Raw genomic sequence first — 24,255 nt, 5'->3', positions numbered from 1 at the left:
CCTGTGTTTATACTGTGTGACTTATATTCCTGTGTGACTTATATTCGGTTTTGGTTTTCTGCTTTGTGCCCTTGGTTGTGTTTTACCTGTCTTTGTTATTCCCCAGTTTTAGATTCTCTTTACGTGTTTCACGGTCAGTTTCTTAGTTTCCCTGTTCGATCTCCCAGTTCCTTGATTTAATTATTAGTTTCGCCTGTTGCCTGTTTTTTTGTGCCAGTCCTTGTGTGTTACCTGATTGCTCGTTGTCCTGCACCCTTCCTGACTGGTTAATTGTTTCATGTTTCACTCGTCCTGTGTTGTTTCCCAGTTTGGTTGTGTATTTAGGTTCCTGTCTTGCTTCATTTCCTCATTGGGTCATTGTATTTCAGAGGGTATATTTCAGTTGTATTCAGAATGTTAGAAGTTACCCTGTGTTGTTTTATATTTGTACTTTGTTGCCTGTCTGCCTGCCTGCTTCTTGTTGCCCTGATATTTTTGTAATTAGTTTTTTTTCCCTATTTTGCTTTTTTACCCTTCATGGTCCATTTGTTTTCTAGTGTTTCCTAGTTTTCTGTTCTGTTAATAAACCACTGTTGTGTTCCTGGAGTCGGCAGTGGGTTGCCTACCTTCCTTCCTGCCTGCACCATGCCATGCTCCCGTGATAGAAACCATCGAGGCCACAACATGCCCTGTGCTACTTTGGTAAGACTGGGGTGATTTTAGTGGTGCATACTGGTAGGGATGTTCAGGAATCTGCATCATCATCATCATCATCATCATCAACAACTTGTCGAGCCAGCTGAATTGTTTTGGGAATTATTTTGGTAAGTTGTGCTTTCTACCTGGTAGGTCAGTAGTGTAACATGTAAGATGGACTTTGCACATAAGGTGCTTGAGTTGTCAGACATTGTCCATAAAACCATGGTAAGGATGAGAAGGGTCAGGTGTTAGAAAATGAGCGTAGAGCACATTTAGGAATGCATGGCGAAGTGATAACATCTGTCATCTGTGTTTCTTCCAACATATCACTTCTTTGGGAATGATCTGTGCCACTTGAATCCATCACAGAAGTTAGTGACTCATCTTCTATGATTATATTATCTTCAGATCTAAAAAAAGAATACACAAATGCTTTAGATCTATCATACACTACAGAAAAAAACTGTTTTACCATAGAAGAATTTGACCGACTTACTCTCTGAACTCAAGAGCTGGCTGTGAGAATGTTTAGAAATTGGAGAATGTCTGTGTATTTATATGGAATCTGCTTAGCTGCACTAGCTCCACTTTGCTACAATCTTCGGCTGCCTGTTAAAACTGTCTTTGACAGAATGCCATCTGCTTTTAAGATCTTGAACTGTAAACACAAAAAAGAAGAACAATGTTAGCGTCTTTAACAGTCTTCTTTGACGAGGCCACGCATACGTACAGATTAAAGCTGGTCCATGCACTCACAAGTCTACAGCAAGATGGAATACACACACACACACACACACACACACACAAACTATATTGTCAAATGTATTGGGACACCTGCCATTATACACACATGAACTTTAATAACATCCCATTCCTAATACATGTGCTTTGATATGGAGTTAGTCCATCCATTGCAGCTATAAAAGCTTCAGCTATCCTGGAAAGCCTGTCCACAAGGTTTAGGAGTGTGTTTATGGGAATTTATTCCAGGACAGCATTTGTGAGGACAGGCACTGATGTTGGATGAAATGGCCTGGCTCACAGTCTCTGCTCTAATTCATCCCAAAGGTGTTCTATCGGATTGAGGTGAGGGTTCTGTGCAGGCCAGTCAAGTTCCAGCCTCTCTCATCCATGTCCTTATGGACCTTGCATTGTGCACTGGGGCACAGTCATGTTGGAGCAGGAAGGGGCAATCCCCAAACTGTTCCCATAAGGTTGGGAGCATGAAATTTTCCAAAAGGGCTTCAAATGCTGCAGCATTAAGAGTTTCTTTCACTAGAAGTAAGGGGCCAAGCCCAACCCCTGAAAAACAGCCCCACACCATAATCCCCCCTCCACCAAACTTTACACTTGGCACAGTGCAGTCAGGCAAGAACCGTTCCCCTGGCAACCGCCAAACCCATACTCGTCCACTGGATTGCCAGACAGAGAAGTGTGATTCGTCACTCCAGAGAACTTGTCTCCACTGCTCCAGAGTCCAGTGGCAGCATGCTGTACACCACTGCATCCAAGGCTTTGCATTGTACTTGGTGATGTAAGGCTTGGACGCAGCTGCTCGGCCATGGAAACCCATTCCATGAAGTTCTCTACGCACTGGTCTTAAGCTAATCTGAAGGCCATGTGAAGTTTGGAGGTCCGTAGCTATTGACTCTGCAGACAGTTGCCGACTTCTGCACACTGTGCACCTCAGCATGCGTTGTCCCCACTCTGTGATTTTACATGGCCTATCACTTCATGGCTGAGATGCTGTTGTTCCCAATTGCTTCCACTTTTTGTTATAATATTACTAAGAGTTGACCGTGGAATATTTAGTAGCGAGGAAATTTCACAAATGGACTTATTGCACAGGTGGCATCCTATTACGGTACCATGCTTGAATTCACTGAGCTCCCGAGAGCGACCCATTCTTTCACAGATGTTTATAGAAGCAGTCCGCATAACTAGGTGATTGATTTATACACCTGTGGTTATGGAAGTGATTGGAACACCTGAATTCACTGATTTGGAGGGGTGCCCCAATACTTTTGGAAATATAGTGTGTGTGTCTGTGTGTGCATACAGTCAAAGTAAAAACTATGTGAAGCCCTTGGAATTTTATATATTCATAACTAAATCCCATATAAAACATAGATGTATCTTCATGTAAGTCACAATAATATACAAACACAGTGTCCTATAACTAAAAATATAGAGAGAATATTTGACCGTATTGTATAAATCATTCAAACTGTGAAACTGAAGGATGGAAAAAGTAAGTGAACCCTAAGCTAATGACTTTTTTAAAAGCTCATTGCAGTCAGAATTTAGCAAAGCTGGAGTCCATTTAATGACACGAGTTCAGAGGTGTGGCCTAGAATGACTTTGGTTGATAAAAACCACTGAAAAGGTTGAGGTTGGGCTTTTGACAAGAAGCATATCCAGATGGGAATCATGCCTCACACAAAAGAGCTCTATGTTCTCTAAAGAGCTACAATCAAGAATTATTACTTTACATAAGGCTGGAAAGGGTTACAAAGCCATCTCAAGTATTTTTGATATTCATCAGTCTACTGATAGGCAGGTTGACTATAAATGGAGACAATTTGTTAATGTGGCTACGTTGCCTAGAAGTGGGAGCCCCACCAAGACGACCCCAAGAGCTCAATGCAAAGTAATCAACGAGGTAATGAAGAACCCTGAGTGACAGCGAAATACTTGAGGACGTCACTAGAACTGCCTAACATCTGTGTTCATGAATCAACAATACGCAAAACACTGAACAAGAAAGGAGCCCATGGCAGGACACCAAGGAGGAAGCCACTGCTGTCAAAGAGAACATTGCTGCATATCTGAAGTTTGCGAAGGAACACTTGGGCACTCCACAATGGTCCTGGGAACATATTTTGTGGAGTGATGAAACCAAAATTTAACTATTTGGGAGGAACAAACAGAACTTCATTTGGCGTAAAACGGGCACCTGCATATCAACATGAAAACATCATCCCTACAGTAACGTATAGTGGAGGGAACATCATGATTTGGGGCTGCTTTGCTGTGTCAGGATCTGGACAGCTGGGCATCATTGAGAGGAAAATGAATTCCTAAGTTTATCAACCAATTCTCCAGGATAATGTGAGGGTGTCTGTCTGTCAATTGAAGGTCAGAAGAGGCTGGGTGATGCAACAGGACAATGACCCCAAACATCACAGCAAATCCACAGCAGTATGAAGAACAAAATCCGCCTTTGGAGTGGCCCAGTCAGAGCCTGGAGCTCAGTCCTATTGAGATGCTGTGGAATGATTTGAAGAGAGCAATACACAGAAGATAGCCAATGGTTTTGAGTTACAGGAAGTGCCTGGTTGAGTCATTGCTGCCAAAGGAGGGTCAACCAGTTATTAAACCTAAGGGTTCATTTACTTTTTCCACTAGCACTGTGAACATTGAATGCGTTTGTATAATAAAGACATGAAAGAGTATAATTTTTGTGTGTTATTGCTCATTATGCATTTCAGTACCGGTGACTTAGATGAAGATCAGATCACTTTTATGACCAATTCATGCAGAAAACCACAAAATTCCAATGGGATCATGTACTTTTTACTTTGACTGTAGCTACTTGAGTTCAGGATTGACCAAAACACCCACACACACACACACACACACAGAGCTTTGTTGACAATACAGTGCCTCCCTGCATTACTACACCAAGGCTCCATCCCCCTCCCAAAAAAGAAACAAAAAAACAAATATATTTCTCCTTGTCAGGCATTTCATCCCATGCCTTTGAAATATCTGCAGCTGTTTGCAAAGGAATCTTGTTCTGGTGAGTTCCTTGTACAATGCATGGCCCTTGTCATACAGCTCAGGAAGTGCCTGTATTTTGATTAGAAGGTCCTCTGAGAGCCAGTTTTTGCTGCTCATTTTGCCTGCAACTTCCCTTCCTTGTTCTCCCACTTTTTTAGGCAACTATGACAGAGGAAGTCACATCGCGGGATGTTGTCCCGAGTGTTTGTAGGGGAAAAGGGGAGTAAAAAACGCATACAAACACTTTTTCAAAATGCACCACAACGCAGCGCACCAGTGTTAACATCATACATTGCTTTCTGTGCTTTCTATGTATGATTCTCTAACGGATCGCAGAACGCGCGCGTTGGTGAAAATAGCACTGCAACGCGCATAGTGGGAATCAGGATTGAAGTTATCAATTTTATTAGCCACTCCACTCTCTTTCTAAGCTGGAAAGCACTTTGGGTCAACTCCCGTTGTCTTTAAATGTGCTATATAAATAAATGACTTTACCCTTTACTGGTTTTCATGGAGGGCGTGATTCAGATTCTGGAGTAAACTGAAAGTAAAAGTATCCTCAGAAATGCGCTTTTCCTGTAAGGTTTTAACTGCGTTAGTAAAAGCGCACGTATGCCGTTCATAAAAAAAGAAAATACATTGCAAAATTAGCCTGTTACGGAAACGGTTATTAGTGTAAGAATAAATGTTGTAATGCAGATCAAAAGTTTCAGCGTTATTTTGATCTTGTTCAAGTGCGTCGTTAACTCTGGTATGTACATTTTAAAGACAGTTTTACGTGTCTGGTAATTAGTATAATAATGTTGAAGAAATGTAATTGAATTGTTCTTGTTTTGGGTGTACTAATTAATGTATCAATATTTGCCTACCAAATATTCAAGTAACTGTTGCAGCGGATGTTCTGCATTTATTATTTAATGTTTTGTTGTCATAAAGAGATTTTATCTCTTATCCCTGTGGCAGGTTTCCTGCTACACGGCTCTGCTGGTCCTCTAACAGCCCGGCTGGGAGGAGCTGTACTGCTGCCCTGCTTTGTGGACAGACCCCTGCCTTTGGAGGAGCTGGAGGTGGACTGGAGAAGGACTGATTCAGACACCATCGTGCACCTATTCCAGGACGGTCAGAGCAGACCTGAATCACAGGGAGATGGCTACAGGGGCAGAGCCCACTTCTTCTCTCAGGAAATCTTCAAAGGCAACTTCTCTCTGCTGCTTGACGGTGTGAGGACTGCAGATGCAGGAGTGTACAAGTGTGTGGTTTATACAGAGCAGGAGAACCATGAAACACGGGTGGAAATACGGGAAGTAGGTAAGTGAACCTTTTTGTTTTATAGCTTAAAAGACAGTATTAACATTGGGGGAGGCGAGTATATCAGAGGTGTGACATTATATGTCTGTAGTGGCACTGTGTACAGTTAGTTTTTTATTTGTGAAGTATTGCTGCGTCAGTCACAATATATAAAGTGATATTATTCTTTCCATTTTTATTTATATTCATCTTTACCTACATGGTAGCTTAAGTGCGGTAATGTCCCGCAGTATAAATGTTGAATTTGCGGGAATTATTAAAATCATGCACACATCGAGAGATTCCCCCACGAATATCAGGCCATATACTATGGAAAAATGACCTCATCCACTGTGATCCCTCTGTTACTCTCCTGCACCCTGTCTTCTATCATAAACACATCGTAACTGAACGAATCACTAGTACAACCACAAACCACATAAAATAGCGACTAGGAGATCTTCTCCTATACAGACCCATGCGAGTAAATATATTGGAGTTATTGAAACTCTTAGCAATAAAAGGGACTTTCTTATGAGCTGATATTTGTGCCGCTGGAAACTGAATATGAATAGTGTATATTGAACCTGCGGTCGATTACTTTTATTCAAGGATCCGGATTGTGCGGCTCAATAAATTGAAACTGAATTGTGAGAACTGAAAAAGGTAGGATAAATGCAGTTTCAAGTTACAGGTATTTGAAAATCAGATTCAAAGTATCGAATTCATATTCAGTTTCTACTGGCACAAATATCAGCCCACACTTTCTGACAGGTTTACAGTGGAATAATATATTTGCCGTAAGATTTCTTAAGTGAGAGTCCTGCGTGATTCTGAAAGCTTGAGTGTCACGGCGTATGCGTGAGATTTGAAAACCTTGGAATTGTGAATGATATAACAGTAACTAACCAAGCTACTTGCAGTTTGTGTAACTCCCCTCAATAACGAACACGAACACAAGTTGATCTCTGATCACGGGCATTTATTCGAATATCTATCCGGTCGATCATGCCGTGAGAACTAGATAAAATAAAGCACATAAATCATAAAATGAATCAGCAAAAACACAGGCATTTTCCTAAAAATAACCAAACACAAACATAAATGCAGCTCGCTCACGCCATTAACTTGCAAATTGCAAAATGGACGTAAAATCTAGTACCTCATTGGCCGCATGAATTCAAGAGTTAAAGAAAGAAAACTTATGCCTGCATTTTATCCAATAACTCAAATCTCCATAAATATTGACATTATAACTTAAACATTTTCTCAACCGCATAACAAGTGCTGCGCTTAACTGAGCAAAACGAAAATGTTACCAACAAAACTTACCAGACATCAACCCAAACGCAAGATTAGTTCTACTATAGAAATACTACAAAGGATCTTACAAACATATGCCTTTAATTATAATTATCCATCCATCCATTTTCCACACCGCTTATCCTACTGGGTCGCGGGGGGTCAGGAGCCTATCCTGGAAGCAATGGGTATGAGGCAGGGAACAACCCAGGATGGGGGGCCAGCCCATCGCAGAGGACACTCACACACCATTCACTCACACATGCACACCTACAGGCAATTTAGCAACTCCAATTAGCCTCAGCATGTCTTTGGACTGTGGGGGGAAACCGGAGTACCCGGAGGAAACCCCACGACGACATAGGGAGAACATGCAAACTCCACACACATGTGACCCAGGCGGCGACTCGAACCCGGGTCACAGAGGTGTGAGGCAACAGTGCTAACCACTGCACCACCATGCCGCCCCTAATTATAATTATGTTAATTATAAAATTAAATTTGTTTAAATCAAATAATGCTGGGATTTCAATTATGTTAAAATTATTCTTATATTTAAATTAATTAAATAAACTTAAAGCAGCATAACTGACCCTAATGGCAGTTACTGTAGTTTGTACAATTAAATGACAAGATATTCTTTATGAAAATTTATCGACAAGAAGCTACTACATTCCACCATTTCAGATAGTCTGTTAGTGATTACCTGTTGGTTATGATAAACGAGGTCTACAATGAGTTAAGTTTACAGTCAAAGGCCTTGTTCAAGGACCCGCAGATGTGCTAAACCAATTTGGACCAGTGACCTTCTGATTACAGACACACAGACTTAGCCCACTGAGCCACACACTGCCCCTAATTATCTTTTCATGCTTTTTCTCTTTAAGGAGCTTCCTTGCACTATATTACTGTTCATGTTACATGTTTTGCTCTTGTGTTCTTATATTAGTTCATGAGTTTGAGTTCCAACTTTGCCTATAATATGCCAGTCGACAAGCTTATGTTTATGTTAAGTTCATGCTTGGTTAGCAGACACTTCTATGCAAAGCCCTTTACAGAAATCACATAATAATAATAATAATATCCATCCATTATCTCCCGCTTGATCCAAGGTCGGGTCGCGGAGGAGCAGAGGCTCTACTCTGAGTCCCTCCCGAATGACTGAGCTCCTCACCCTATCTCTAAGGGAGAGCCCAGCCACCCTGCGGAGAAAACTCATTTCGGCCACTCGCGATCTCGTTCTTTCGGTCACTACCCATAGCTCATAACCATAGGTGAGGGTAGGAACGTAGATCGACTGGTAAACCGAGAGCTTTGCCTTTTGGCTCAGCTCTCTCTTCACCATGACAGACCGATGCAGCGCCTGCATCACTGCTGACGCCGCACCGATCCGCCTGTCGACCTCCCGCTCCATCCTTCCCTCACTCGTGAACAAGATCCCGAGATACTTAAACTCCTCCACTTGGGGAAGGATCCCCTCCCCGACCCGGAGGGAGCACTCCACCCTTTTCCGGCTGAGGACCATGGTCTCGGATTTGGAGGTGCTGATTCTGATCCCAGCCACTTCACACTCGCCTGCGAACTGTCCCAGTGAGAGCCGAAGGTCACGGTCCAGTGAAGCCAACAGAACCACATCATCTGCAAAAAGCAGAGACCTAATCCTGAGGTCACCAAACCGGACATCCTCAACGCCCTGGCTGCGCCTAGAAATTCTGTCCATTAAAATTATGAACAGAATCTGTGACAAAGGGCAGCCCTGATGGAGTCCAAACCTCACCGGAAACGATTCCGACTTATTGCCGCCCATGCGGACCAGGCTCTGGCATCGGTCATACAGGGACCAAACTGCCCTTAAAAGGAAGCCCGGTACCTCATACTCCCGGAGCATCCCCCACAGGATGCCCCGAGGGACACGGTTGAATGCCTTCTCCAAGTCCACAAAACACATGTAGACTGGTTGGGCAAACTCCCATGCACCCTTCAAAACCCTGCAGAGAATATAGAGCTGGTCCACTGTTCCACGGCCAGGGCAAAAACCATACTGCTCCTCCTGAATCTGAGGTTCGACAATCTGATGGACCCTCCTCTCCAGAACCCCCGAATAGACCTTACCAGGGAGGCTGAGGAGTGTGATCCCCCTATAGTTGGAACACACCCTCCTGTCCCCCTTCTTAAAGAGGGGGACCACCATCCCGGTCTGCCAGTCCATAGGCACCACCCCCGATGTCCATGCGATGCTGCAGATGCGTATCAACCAGGACAGCCCCACAACATCCAGAGCCTTAAGGAACTCCGGGCAGATGTCATGCACCCCTGGGGCCCAGCCACTGAGGAGCTTTTTAACCACCTCAGCGACCTCCACCCCAGACATAGGTGAGTCCACCCTCAAGTCCCCAGACTGTTGGTGGGATTGAGGGGGTCTTTGAAGTACTCCCTCCACCGACCTAAACGTGATGTTCCAATGCTTTCCACCCTTAGCCGTGGATCAGAATGTCCTCAAAGCCGTCCAGAAGTCGTTGTCCATGGCCTTGCCAAACTCCTACCAGTTTTTGCATCCGCAACCACCAAAGCCACATCCCACTTAGCCTGCAAGGTAGTTTGCAGCTGCCTCTGGAGTCCCACAGGCCAAAAAGGCCTGATACAACTCCTTCTTCAGCTTGACGGCATCCTTCACCATCGGTGTCCACCAGCGGGTTCGGGGATTGCCGCCGTGACAGGCATCGTCTACCTTACAGCCACAGCTCCGGTTAGCCGCCTCCACAATGGAGGCACAGAACATGGCCCATTTGGACTCAATGTCCCCCGCCTCCCCCGGGATATGGGAGAAGTTCTGCCGGAGGTAGGAGTTGAAACTCCTCCTGACAGGGGATTCCGCCAGATATTCCCAGCAGACCCTCACTATACGCTTGGGCCTGCCAGGCCTGGCCGGCTTCCTCCCCCACCAGCGGAGCCAACCCACCACCAGGTAGTGATCAGTTGACAGCTCTGCCCCTCTCTTCACCTGAGTGAACATGTGGCCACAAGTCTGACGACACGACCACAAAGTCGATCATCGATCTGCGACCTAGTGTGTCCTGATGCCAAGTGCACATATGGACACCCTTATGCCTAAACATGGTGTTCATTATGGACAATCCGTGATGAGCACAGAAGTCCAATAATAAAGCACTGCTCGGGTTCAGATCGGGGGGGGGGGGGGGCGTTCCTCCCAATCACGCCACTCCATGTCTCACTGTCATTGCCCAGGAGGAGCGCTCTCCAACACCCCTTCCAAGGACTCCAAAACGGGTGGGTATCCTGAACTACCACTTGGCACATAAGCACACGGTTACGACCCGTCCCCCCCACCACTGCCGTAAACTCCAATGTACAGGTGCCCAGCCAGGGGGCAATAAGTATGCCCACCCCCACTCGGTGCCTCTCCCCTTGAGCAACTCCAGAGTGGAAAAGGGTCCAACCCCCCTCAAGGAGACTGGTTCCAGAGCCCAAGCTGTGCGACAAGGTGAGCCCGACTATATCTATCCGGAACTTTACAATCTTGCGCACCAGCTCAGGCTCTTTCCCCATCAGAGAGGTGACATTCCATGTCCCTAGAGCTAGCTTCTGCAGCCGAGGATCGGACCGCTAAGGTCCCCACTTTTGGCTGCTGCCCAACTCTCATGGCACCTGACCCCTTTGGCCCCTCCTACAGGTGGTGAGCCCATTGGAGGGGGGACCCACGTGCCTTGTTCGGGCTGCGCCCGACCAGGCCCCATGGGTGCAAGCCTGGCTACCAGGCGCTCGCCATCGAGCCCCACCCCCAAGCTTGGCTCCGGGGGGGGGCCCCGGTGACCCGTGTCCGGGCAAGGGAAACCGTGGATCCAATATTTTTTTTTCTTCATTAGGAGTCTACTGAGCCGCACTTCGTCTGGTTCCTCACCCAGGACCTGTTTGCCTTGGGTGACCCTACCAGGGGCATAAAGCCTCAGACAACATAGCTCCTGAGATCAATGGAACACGCAAACCCCTCCAGCACGATAAGGTGTCGTCTCCAGGAGAAGTAATAATAATAATAATAATAATAATAATTTGTCTTCATTCATAAACATGTCATTTAAATGATTATTGAATTGTAGGCCTGATTTAAATTGGAATTTAAATTATTACGTAAATAATTGTTAAAATGAATGTTTAAATGCTTGTTTAAATGAAGTAAATTATACCAGCAACCATTAAAATGGTCTATGAATGTCATCCACGAAACTCAGTGGGTGGGCTCAAAATAAAACCATCTAATTGGTTGCATTGCAAACAAAGTCAAAGTAAATGGATGGATGGATGGATGGATGGATGGATGGATGGATGGATGGACGGATAACTTTATTAATTCCCAGAGAAAAATTAAGTTGTCATAGCAGGCAGGTACATTTAAATTAAAAAATAAAATTGCAAGACAAAAAATAGGATACAGTAAAATACTGAAATCGGATACTACAATAGACAAGGTGCAAAGATTAGGAGTGCAATTAGGATATGCAGGAATTTGAGATGCAAGGTAGAGCCAATAGACGTATCGAGTCGAGTTTGGTCACCACAGGTGTGTCATGGGCAGTTGAGATTTAGAGTCTAATATTACTGGGCAGGAACAATTTCCTGTATTGGTTCCTCAATGCAGCAGGTTGAATGAGTCAGTTGCTGAAGCTACTCTTGAGTGTATCCTTGCCCCCTCCTCCACACAGCAGACTCAGCCTCCCTAATGAGTTTGTTCAGTCTGCTGCCTTCCTTCACTTTGATGCTCCACAGCACTCAACCGATTTTGCCTCCGAGCGAAGGACAGTATCTGATTAAAAGTCCGATTAACACGTATTGAGGCAGAATACAGGGAAGAAGCACAATGGTAAGACTGCGAGTTCCACCTGGAAATGCGGAGGCTCGAGATTGAGGCTGACAAAGAGGTCCACCTTTGCCAGCTGGACTTGGAAACAGCGAGGTCTGCGATGTCTCCGTCCAGAGAGTCTGTCCACTCGGGGGTCCCAGGTGCCGGTAAAACTTCTCATTCCCCTAAAGCCGATTTTGATATTAGAAAACTTATTTCCTTGCTACCTCAGTTCTGTGAATCCGAAGTAGATGCTTATTTTACAGCTTTTGAAAGGACAGCTTTATCTTTAGGTTGGCCAAAAGAGATGTGGTTATTGATGTTGCAGTGCACGCTTACCAGCAAAGCTCAAGAGGTGTCTGCGTTGTCAATGGAAGATGGCTTTGAATATGAGGTGGTGAAAGGAGTGATTTTGCAAACCTGAGCTGGTCCCAGAGGCATATCATCAGCGATTTAGAGAGTATAGAATATTGCCTTCCCAGTCTTATGTGGAGTTTCCTGAAGAAAAGCGTGTGTTATTTGAGAAATGGATTATGACATGTAAAGCAATGGACTTTCATTCACGTAACTTTTATTTTTAGAAGAATTTAAAAAGTGCTTGCCAGAACTTATCTTTACATATTTAAATGAACGGAAAGTTGCTGCTGTCACTATCAGACAAAACATTTTGTCATTCATCTGTATTAGCTCAGGGTAACTCAGGTTAGAACCTGATTTAGGAAAAAGCCATTACTGTCATGACCTGCTCCTATAATTCTTCTGTGTGCCACGCCCCCCTCGTTACCTCGTGTGAATTCCTGATTGTTATCAACTGTTTCATGTTAATTCTGAGCAGTCCTGTGTATTTAAGTCCACGTTCAAGTCTGTTTCCATAGTCTGGTCATTGATGTAGTTTACAGTGTGTATGTCTTTTGCACGCAATAAACCCTGTGTTTTTGAATTTCTGTCTCCCTGATCCTGATTCCTCGCTCCGTTATCTCCCTGCTCGCGGTCGTTTTTTACAATTACAGATGAATAGTTCCTAAGTTATTATTCCTATCCTAACCCAAGACAGGAAAGGTTCCTAACTTCCAAAATCTTGAATAAATTCTCCTAACTTCACAGCTAACTACACACACACAGTCAAAGTAAAAAGTATGTGAATTAGTTTTATCTGTCTGAAAACTTTCTGGTGCCAGTAATCAAAAAGACAATGTCCCAAGATTCCTTTCATGACAAGGGCATAACGGGTGAAAACAGACAGATTTGCTGCAATCTCTGACATCTGGACATGCTTCACTAAGAACTATGCTGAGAGTTTCACTCCAGGAGAACACATGACCATATACCAGCAGTCGTTCCCTACTAAGGTCCGTTGTCCATTCACGTAGTATATCGCATCCAAGCCGGACAAATCTGGGATCAAGTTCTGGATGGCGACAGATTTGGAGACCAAATACGTCTGCAACACGTCCCCTTACTTGGGAAAGGACCCCAGTGGTCAGAAAAGGGAGAGGCTGGCAGAGAACGTGGTCATGAGTCTGATGGAGCCATTTCTGGACGATGGGAGAAATGTCACTACAGACAATTTCTTCACCTCACTGTCACACAGACTGCTTCAGCGCAACACGACTCTACTGGGCACAGTGAATAACGTTCGCCGTGAACTTCCTTCATTGGCAAAGGACACTGCAGAGCAAGAGGAATTCTCCATGTCAGTGTTTGCAAGTGGCAGTGTCTCCTTGACGACCTACTCACCGAAAAAAAAGAAAACTAAGTTCTTTGCACCGAGACGTGGTGATCGGGGATGGCAGAAAGAGGAAACCCAACGCGATAACAGACTACAACCACATGAAGGTATGTAAGTGTGTATATAATTTTACACCAGTGCTACAATGTTTTCTGATATGCACTATACAGGCCTATATCAGTTACAAATAAAGCACATATACTCATGACTCTCAATCTCTCTATTTTTACAGTGGGGTGTAGATGGCATGCAAGTATTCAGTACGAGCAGCAACACGCAGGTGGCCAGTAGTTGTATTTTACGACATGCTGGGCCTGGCAACAGTGAATGCCTACGTTCTGTACAAGGCATGCACAGGGTGGAAAGGCAAAAGAAGATAGCTTCTGAGTCTTCTAGCCAAGGAACTCCGTTGCCGATTCATGCAGCAAAAGGCAATGGAGACAGAGAGGAAGACAAATATGTCTTTCATATTTGCAGATCAGTCAGTGTGTGGGATATTTTGTATAGATATGGCAGACTTTTGTGAAGGTTTCACTGTCACACACACAGGTTTGGGCTGCCTTAGATTTGAGCTACCAGTCTGAGTAAATGGAATGTACCAGGGTTCACAGATGATTGGTGTGTTTGCACAACAAAAACAGGAGGACAATGGAGCTGATGGCCTGCGATAATCTGTGGCAGGCTTAGTAGAGCTAGGGAATTTACGCTTAGAACTGTCAAACATCTGTGTTCATGAATCAACAATACGCAAAACACTGAACAAGAAAGGAGTCCATGGCAGGACACCAAGGAGGAAGCCACTGCAGTCAAAGAGAACATTGCTGCATACCTGAAGTTTGTAATAGAGCACTTGGACACTCCACAGCGGTACTAGGAAAATGTTTTGTGGAGCGATGAAACCAACATTTAACCATTTGGGAAGAACAAGCAGAACTTCATTTGGTGTAAAAAGGGCACCTGCATATCAACAAGAAAACTCTACACTAACGAATGATGGAGGGAACATCATGATTTGGGCCTGCTTTGCTGTATCAGGGTCTGGACAGCTGGGCATCATTCAGGGGAAAATGAATTCCTAAGTTTATCAACCAATTCTCCAGGACAATGTGAGGGTGTCTGTCCATCAACTGAAGCTCAGAAGAGGCTGGGTGATGCAACAGGACAATGACCCCAAACATTGCAGCAAATCCACAGCATAATGGTTTCAGAAGAACAAAATCCACCTTTGGAGTTGCCCAGTCAGAGCCCAGATCTCAGTCCTATTGAGATGCTGTGGAATGACTTGCAGAGAGCCATACACAGAAGATAGCCAAAGAATATGGAGGAGGCAGTTCTACAGAGAAGAATGGGCTAATATTCCCCCCACATGATGTGCAGGTCTGACCTGCAGTTACAGGAAGCACCTGGTTGAGTCATTGCTGCCAAAGGAGGGTCAACCAGTCATTAAACCTAAGGGTTCATTTACTTTTTCCACTAGCACTGTGAACATTGAATGTGTTTGTATAATGAAGATATGAAAGAGTAGAATTTTTTGTGTGTTATTGGCGTAAGCTCATTGTGTAGCAGTATCTGTGACTTAGATGAAGATCAGATCACTTTTTATGACCAGTTCATGCAGAAAACCACAAAATTCCAAGGGGTTCACATAGTCCTTATTGAACATCATTTTAAGGGTATACACAAGTACAAAGAACTAGGATGCTGGGAGTTATGCTGCTGTGCATCGGGAGTTGAGGCCAGAAGTTGTACTACCCGGAATTGGCGCGCAGAAAAAATAAATGATGTTGCGGACAGGAAACAGGAGCCCAGTGAACAGAATTTGGACTTACAGTTCTCTTCGTTCATATATCTGAAAGTTCGTTTGTAGATATATATATATATATATATATATAATATTGTACATGCTGCAGTGTAAAAAACATCTTCTTGATTTTCTGAAAAAAAAACTGCCAGTTGGGGTTGCCAGAATAATTCTATAAAAAATACGGTAAAAACATAATCATCATTATGGAACATTGTGTAAATTTAACAGTATAAAAATGTACAAAGTACAAAATTAACATTTAAACCAGTAAATTCAACAGTGAGTCAGTCTTTCAGTAAGACTTACATCCAGTTATCACTTATTGTCTATTGAATCCCATTCAGTTTCACTGAAAAATACTAAGCAAACAATATTAGTGAAGTGAAAAATTGTCATTGTTGGCACACCTACATGAAATGTGTCCTCAGCATTTAACATAGCGGTGAGCCACTATTATATAGCTCCCAGTGAGCAGTGCTTGGGAATAGTACCATGCTGGTTGGGGATTGAAACCAGCAACCTTCCAATCACAAACGCACAGCCTTACTCATTAGATCACCACTGCCATTATATGGTAGCATATAATTTAATATCATTTAACCAAATTTTTCTGCAAATTACCTTCAAAAGTTGTTTATAATGTAAAGTTTTTCCGATGTATTAATAATTTCTTACAGTGAAAGCAACATTTAATTACTGCAATTCTGCATATAGACAATGCCAATAAGTAGCAGCTAATTCCCATTTGCCTAACTGTCTACGCAGTATCGGGGAAGTTACACATAAAAGTCATCCATTACAGACATAAGTTGGAAGTTCAGGTCCAGAAAGTACACATTCAGGCAAAGGTTTTCTTTCAACCAACCACACTGAAAAAAAGTTACTTTGAATGAGCTCAGTTGAATCATGTATAGTGGTTCCACCCAAATAGAATGAGCATTTTGAAAACGAAACACTCTTTAAGTTGATGCATTGACTTTGTGTTCTGGGAACAGAATATAATTGAAATAATTTTTTCATGTCTAATTAATCCAAATTAATCTCTTTCATTCAATCAAATTAGGTGTGTAATCTACCAGTAGGTAACTGAAGGACAATAGAAAACAGTGTGAGGGGCTGTTTTTGTAAAGGCGTCTGCTCTGAGGAACCAGGTTTAAATGAAGCCCGAAACCATCTGCTTTTGTGAGGGGAAAAATTGGGATCGGCTTTGAATTAGCAAAAGACACACGATGGAACTCTGTGTTTCTTGTTATGCGGTGATTGTCACTCATTGTTGCTCAGATTGTAGAGGAGGTGAGTCCACGCAACTAGAGGTGGGACCAACCACTCAGATGTCTTGGATTCACCTCCTCTACAATCTGATTGGTTATCTCTCTAAACCAATCACTTTTCTTTTTGCCCACAGAACATTTTTGTGTAACAAAACCCCTCCAAGTGTAGTGTGCTGGATTCTTCTAATGGATCACATATGTCAAAAATGCCAACATTTTAAAAGTGATGTACTGTATGTTGAAATGAAAACAACCTCCAATATATAAGCTTCCCCTTTAAATAGGAGGTGAAAACACACAGATGTCAGGTTGCCAGGTTGTGTGAATCTTCCTGCTCTTGTTCCAGAGCGGCTGGTGGTGACGGGTGCAGATGAGCCTGTCTATGCACATGCTGGAGAGGATGTGACTCTCAGCTGCTCTGTGGACACACATGTTAATGTGACAGAGCTTCAGGTGGAATGGAGAAAGACAGACGATGACGGTGACATCATGGTGCTTCTGTATGATGATGGAGAGAACAGACCAGGGTCACAGGATGGGAGATACTCTGGAAGAGCTGAATTCTTCACAGAGGAAATTCCCAAAGGAATCTTCTCAATGAAACTGAGGAAAGTCTGGACTGAAGACAAAGGAGAGTTCAGGTGTGAAGTCCACTCAGATACTGATTCTGCCAATACAACTGCCAGGATAGCAGCACTGGGTGAGTCACTAGAAGGACTGGTTTTAACATGCATCTCAGCATAGTTCTGTGTGATAAAATCACATTTTCATTCCACTAAGCCTCAGTGGTTCTGCTGCAGACTGATCTTTACGCAAATGCCATGAGGTTTAATCTGCTCAGTGTAACAGTAGAAATGTTGAAATTTAGTTTTAAAAATACAAATAACAATAAATAAATAACAACAATAAAAATAGCCCTTGTTTCAGGCTTCAGCTTTAGTGTAATTTTCAGCTCTATAATAACAGGTATTATATTATAGTGATGCAGTGTAATGTGTAATTATGATTTATTATTAATATTCACTTAGGAGCTACAGAGACCATGAGAGTGTCACTGGGAAAAATGCAGTAATAACATAGTATTTTATTAACTGTCCATAACATCGTATGACAGAGTAATACAGTCAAAAAGCCCTTTGCCACATGTTGTGTAAATATATCCAAATAATATACTGTATGGGAATATGAAAGATCTTATATATTAAATCTGTAAGTTTTCAGGCTGGAGAATAGTTAGGACTTACACACATATTTAATCATAACTTTCTGCTTCACTTTGTTAGACTAAACATGGTGGACGTGTTGATTATGCTGCAGCAAGAGAAACAGCCTGTTTTAGAAAATGACTAATGGAATGTAATTCTGAATATTTTAGGTTATTCATCCCTGCATTGGCTGATTCTGGGGCTGTGCATCGCTGTCACACCTGTAGTCCTACTTACTGGTGCTTTATCTGTCAGGTATTTAAGAAGGAAAGGTAAGTGTAGCATCTGCTCTGTCATTTATAGTAATTATGATGACATCAGTGGATCCATGTTTGCAGCCACTTATCCTGTAGAGGGCATCTCAGCAGACATGGGGCATCAGGCTGGACTGTATCTACACAGGGTGCCTGTCCATTGCAGGGCTTAACTGTGATGTAATTAACATACTTTTATCCTGTGCCTCTGGTAACAGACACATATGTGTGAATATGAATTTTTTCAGAAAGTTTTATTACTATAAACCCCTGCAAACTAAAACAATGAACCAAAGCTGATGTCCTCATTGAAATTCTACTAAAATAATGCATAATGGCTGTAGATCATTAAACTTTGCATGAATCGTCATCTAATGTTAAACAGCATGTGGTTAAATCTGATTCTACTTTCTGTCTACAGATAAAAGCAAACAGGCTCTGAGTCACTGCTCACATGTCACAGTCCCACAGATCATGGTTTCTGCAGCCTTCATCCTGTGGGGTGTAACGGAAGGTGAGCCCAGTGAATATGGTTTAAAGAAGCTTTACAAAGAGACAGATTTTATTGTATTTGTTGTGCAGACAGTAAGAAATAAACAGCAGCAGCATAAACAGCAAGCTGCTGGTGATTAATTATGTAAATCAGTGACTAGTACTGTAAATATTTGTAATCTGTACTGTGGTGATTCACTTTTAAGGTGAATAAGTTTCCTTCATAAATGAACTCATTGTTATATATAGTTTGATATGTATTTCGTAAAAGATTATTTTATTGACACTGTGAGTCTGTGTAGGATCATGCAGGTTTGATTTTGTTTACTCAAAATGAGCATCTGCTTTTCTGGATTACCTGCAAGAACAGGGAGATCATTAAACACACTGTGAAGTAAAGATATACTGTATATTACAACAGCAGAGGCAGCGCCCCCTGGTGACTAATTATAGAATTTTAGATGTTAGCAGTCAATAGGTGTGTGTTTATATATGGTCCTTCCTCTCAGTAGCGTGGGCACACTTTAGTAAATGAAGTGCTTATGGAAGTAAATTAACGACAAAAGTCATTCAGATGCAAAAAAGCAGTCTGAATTACAATTGAATAAAATGCATTGCATTCACTACTTTTAAATATTCTGTATTTTTCTGTATGGAAATAATTCTGATGAATTTTGCAGCAAAATATATTGAGAGATTGTATTTTTGTATTTGAAATACTTTATAAAATATATCATTTTATTTAGTTATTTTCTATTTTAAGAACCTTCTTAAAGAACCAGGCTTACAAATTTTTAAATACAGTCTATCACTGTCTTTGGTTAGATTCAAGTAAATCATGTGACACCTCCTGTTGGGCCCAGCTTGCTCGTTGTGAACATAGTTGTCCCATGACCAGTAATCCAAGGAAAGAAGTTGCTTTGCTGCTCAGTGCAAATTACTTTAAGGTTGAATATGTAGTAAGATTACTATCAGATACTGCTCACTGAAAGTCATTGTAGGACAGAAAATTAGAGCGATTAGCAAACAGCAGTGCTGTGCTGAAGAACATATGAATTAACTTACTTGCCCACTAGTGGCATTCTAGTTAATTTCAAAAGGCATATGCTCAGGCAGTGCCATCTTGTGGTTTGTCATATATGGAAGCCTCCATAAGCCAAAAATAAGCTACTAAAATCAGCTTAAGGACAAAATTAATTTGTATCAGCTAAATGTATGAGTTTTTATAGCCACCAAGCTTGTGTAAATGGGTGAACAGACACAGATGTCTCAGTGTCACAGCAACTGGTTGCATTTTCTCCTTTTTTGAGTATGTATCTAAAAAAGTGTATTCTTTGAGTTTGAGCATATTCAACACCCTACTGTAAGACAAAGCAAATTGATACACATTATGATAATTAATTTAAGAATCATTGGTGAGCCTCCCTGCGTGTGTAGACACACACAACTGCACCCCCGTCAGCCACCACCAGTAATTCTGTGGGGAAAAATTAGGTATAAATCCCCCCATCCTGGGTTGTTCCCTGCCTCGTGCCCATTCCTTCCGGGATAGGCTCCGGACCCCCCGCGACCCAGTAGGGTAAGCGGTTTGGAAAATGGATGAATGGATGGATCATCTTAGTGCTATATAAATAGGCTTTGTTGTTAGGCAGTTATTAGTTATATTACTATATTTTCTTTCAAATCTCAGACACAACACAGTGATTTTACACATGGGCCCCTCAGCAAGGACCTTAACTTCCAGTTGCTTCCAGCATTTTCTGACCCTGCTTCACTCTGCTAAATAAATAAAACTTAATCTTAACTGTTTTACCAGGATCCACAGAAGAGGCTGTTACATGTACTGGCATAAGTCTACTGTTTATCCCATTATTATTTAATATGGGTCCATATCAGGAATTCTCAACAGGTATGTTTACATATTTCTATGTTTTCTCTCTTTTTTCCTACACTTAATATTAAAGGTGGTTCTCACTATCTGGAAAAAAACTGTTTGTGAAGAAATTGTAAAATAATGACAGGTGATTAGTTTGACTATGACAGCGATCACTGTCAGCACTGTATCAGAGCGGTTTGGAGACAAGCAACCAAGAGCTTCCAAAGGACCATATATAAAGAACCAAAGAGCAATGAAAATCCATAGTATCAGGCAGGAGATGAAAACCCTCAGGTCCCAATATAAACATCTAAAAGAAGAGGAGAGCAGTGGCTTGACTCAGCTGATGTACATCCTACACAAGAAGATTAGGGTCCTCCAGTGGGCAGAGTGGCATCGGAGACGACGCCGTGAAAGAGCCTGAAAGCACTGCATTCATCACCAAGCCCTTCAGGTTCATGAAGGATCTGTTAGGGCAGAAGCATAGCAGCAAGCTGGCCTGTTCACAGAAGGAGAGGGACCAGCATCTGAAGTAGATGTATAGTGACCCAGGAAGAGATCAGGACCTGGGAGAGTGCAGCACAGTGATGCAGCCGACCGAGGCAGCTGTGCAGTTTGACATGTCAGACCTGCAGCTGAAAGAGGATCCTGAGGTAGTCAGGAGAGGATGAGCAAGTTCAGCTCCAGGCCTGAGTGGCTCCCATACAAAGTGTACAAAAATTGCCCTAAACTCTTGCTGTGCTTGCAGAAGCTCCTATGAATTATCTTGATAAGGGCCAGTTTTCCACACCAGGGGAGGGTTGCCATAGAGGTTTGGATCCCAAAGGAGGAGAACCCAAAGGATGGCGAGTAGACCAGTTCCACCTCATGTCTCTGTTGAGTGTTAAGGCAAAGATCATCTTTAATGTTTCTAACTGGCTGTGCATCGATACATCAGTCCAGAAAGCAGGCATGTCAGGAATGGCCGGATTCCTGGAGCACATGGACATGGTGACTAGTGATGTGCAGATCACCTCCGCCCAGACTCTGCTTCCTCATTGGAAGGCATGTCGGTGGGATTGAGGAGGTCTTCAAAGTATTCCCTCCACTGACCCACAACATCCCAAGTTGAGGTCAGCAGCGCCCCATCCCCATCATAAATAGTGTTGATATTGCACCGCTTTCCCGCCTTGAGACGCCTGATGGTGGACCAGAATCTCCTCGAAGCCATCCAGAAATCGTTTTTCATGGCCTCGCCAAACTCCTCCCACACCCGAGTTTTTGCCTCGGCATCCATGGAAGCTTCATTCCGCATTGGCCCGCCAGTACCTGTCAGCTGCCTCTGGAGTCCCACAGGCTAAAAAGACCCAAAAGGACTCCTTCTTCAGCTTAACGACATCCGGTCCGGTGTCCACCAGTGGGTTCGGGGATTGCCGCCACGACGGGCACCAACCACTTTACGGCTGCAGCTCCGGTCAGCTGCCGGACTCAATCTCCCCCGCCTCCCCCGGGAGATGGGCGACGTTCTGCCGGAGGTTGGAGTTGAAGCTCCTCCTGACAGGGGATTCCGCCAGACGTTCCCAGCAGACCCTCACTATATGTTTGGGCCTGCCAGGCCTTGCCGGCTTCCTCCCCCACCAGCGGAGCCAACCCACCACCAGGTAGTGATCAGTTGACAGCTCCGTCCCTCTCTTCATCCTAGTGTCCAAGACATGCGGCTGTAAGTCCGATGCCACGACCACAAAATCGATCATCAAACTGCAGCCTAGGATGTCCTAGTGCACATATGGACACACTTATGCTTGAAAATGGTGTTCATTATGGACAGAAGTCCAATAGCAAAACACCACTCAGGTTCAGATCAGGGGGGGGGGGCATTCCTCCCAAACACGCCCCTCCAGGTCTCACTGTCATTGCCCATGTGAGCATTGAAGTCCCCCAGCAGAACGAGAGAGTCCCCAGGAGGAACGCTCTCCAACACCCCTTCCAAGGACTTCCAAGGCCCGTGGCGCCTCTCCCCACGGGCCACTTGTAGGGGGAGTCCATTGTAGGGGGATACCCGACCAGGCCCCATGGGTACAGGCCTGGCCACCAGGCGCTTGCCATCGAGGCCCACCCCCAGGCCCCATTCACACAAAAGCAGAGCAAGGTGTCTCCCTGTGGAGTTCGGCTTGCAGGCTGATATTTAAGTCGAGCCTTCAGCTAGTTAGGCATTGAAGGTGACAGGAAAAGAAGCAACACCACCGAAGCAAGAGAGAGAGCCTCACAATGTCTGTGGCTGAAGATCATGGATTTGTGGGGGAAGAGTAGCCAGTCAGCCACCTGGACACAAGCAGGGGTCTGATCAGCCCGCGGGTCATCTGGAGGAGGGTGTACAATATTGAAAGACTTAAAACACCTGGTGATTCCAGCGACATCACTGAGGAGATGTCCAGGAGCATCACTAGATGTATTTGCACAGCAACCAAAGAATATAGGAATGAATATTTGTATTTTTGTCCAAATTTCTGTAGTGTACATAATGTGTGCTAAAACATTTTAATACATTTTAGTATAATCCATTTGTACATTTTCCATGAGGCGTTTCCATATGATTGCCAGTTTTCCTGCATCCCAGATGCTGTTGGTATCAGGGTTTTAATGCACTGTCCAGCTTTAATGGTCTTACATTGCTAAATGTTTAATAATGGTGTAACATTGTTAAATATTTTTCCTATAATTTCCGTAGCTGGTGTAATGTTTGGTGGGCTTAATGCAACTTTTCAAATAAATAAAATGAGATAATTTTATATAAGTAATTCTTGTTTTCATTTTGCAGTTACTTGGCAGTTAATTATACGCACCAGTTTGAAAACTACATTTGCCATCTTTATGGTTGGTGTCCTAACAGGTGAGTTTAAGTGTAATTAACGGATATTAAACATTAAAGTAAAACAGGATGAAGCAGCAGCTCCTGGTAAAACATTAAACACACTGTGGTGCATCTTTGAAGATACCAAACATACTTCAGTGTTTTAGCACAAACTGCTCATTTTCCATCTCATTACTGTACAGACTTTAGGTGATTTTGTCGCTCTCAGGACCTCAGGTTAAAAAATATCTTTAAATTGGAGCCTGATTCACACCTGAATCCCCAGCTCACTCCCCCATGCAGTAACCCAGTTAAGAGGGCTGGTGCTTAGCAGGTTGGGTGAGACAAGAACCTGTAACCTGAAGTTTCCCAGCCCAAGTCCTGGGAGAAGCTCGGTCTGTTTACCTTTAGACAGCTGCTTAACCTGAACTGCTCCAGTGCCCAGCTGTCTGAAAGGGAACCGTTTTAAATAGATAAGAAATGAGGATTATTTCAAATTAGGAATGCATGAAATTGGAAAAAATTCTCATGACAGTGTTCAATATTTTTGCAATAAAAGTTGCAGTATTTATTAAACAAAAAAGAAGCTGATTTTCCCCAAAATAAACTACAGCCAAATAGAACTTAATATCTACCTACAAAGTTTGCCATATAAGTTGGTGGTGTTGTAGCAAGTTGTGCCAACAGTCATGCCCCGCTCGTCCGCTCCTTCCATGTGCCATGTGTGGAATTCCCGTGTTTACCAGCTGTTTCTTGTTGCTATCATTAATCCAATATATTTAAGTCTAACATTATGTTGTATCATATAGACACCTGTTGGTGTCCTTTCTAATTAAATCCCATGCTTACCCGACTTCCCGACTCCTGCACCTGACTCCCCGGTCCATGA

General features: G+C 43.3%; 1 protein-coding gene across 4 annotated transcripts in view; it reads left to right on the top strand.

Moving 5' to 3' along the window:
• LOC125704994 (uncharacterized) overlaps nt 1-24,255 on the top strand; it is a 58,400-nt gene that overhangs the window by 14,310 nt on the left and 19,835 nt on the right. For 3 of the 4 annotated variants that reach the window (XM_048971260.1, XM_048971259.1, XM_048971262.1), the window contains 6 exons: nt 5,425-5,769; nt 17,056-17,409; nt 18,085-18,186; nt 18,590-18,682; nt 20,477-20,569; nt 23,334-23,405. In XM_048971260.1, coding sequence (XP_048827217.1) covers nt 5,425-5,769; nt 17,056-17,409; nt 18,085-18,186; nt 18,590-18,682; nt 20,477-20,569; nt 23,334-23,405 — 1,059 coding nt within the window. Of the gene's footprint in view, nt 1-5,008; nt 5,213-5,424; nt 5,770-17,055; nt 17,410-18,084; nt 18,187-18,589; nt 18,683-20,476; nt 20,570-23,333; nt 23,406-24,255 lie in introns of those variants that run through there. The other variant, XM_048971261.1, reaches the window with a different exon arrangement.

Source organism: Brienomyrus brachyistius, chromosome 12, assembly GCF_023856365.1.
Source record: "Brienomyrus brachyistius isolate T26 chromosome 12, BBRACH_0.4, whole genome shotgun sequence".
NCBI classification, from domain to species: Eukaryota; Metazoa; Chordata; class Actinopteri; order Osteoglossiformes; family Mormyridae; genus Brienomyrus; species Brienomyrus brachyistius.
Note: the sequence above shows the minus strand (reverse complement) of the source record. Positions and strands in the feature narration are given on the sequence as shown.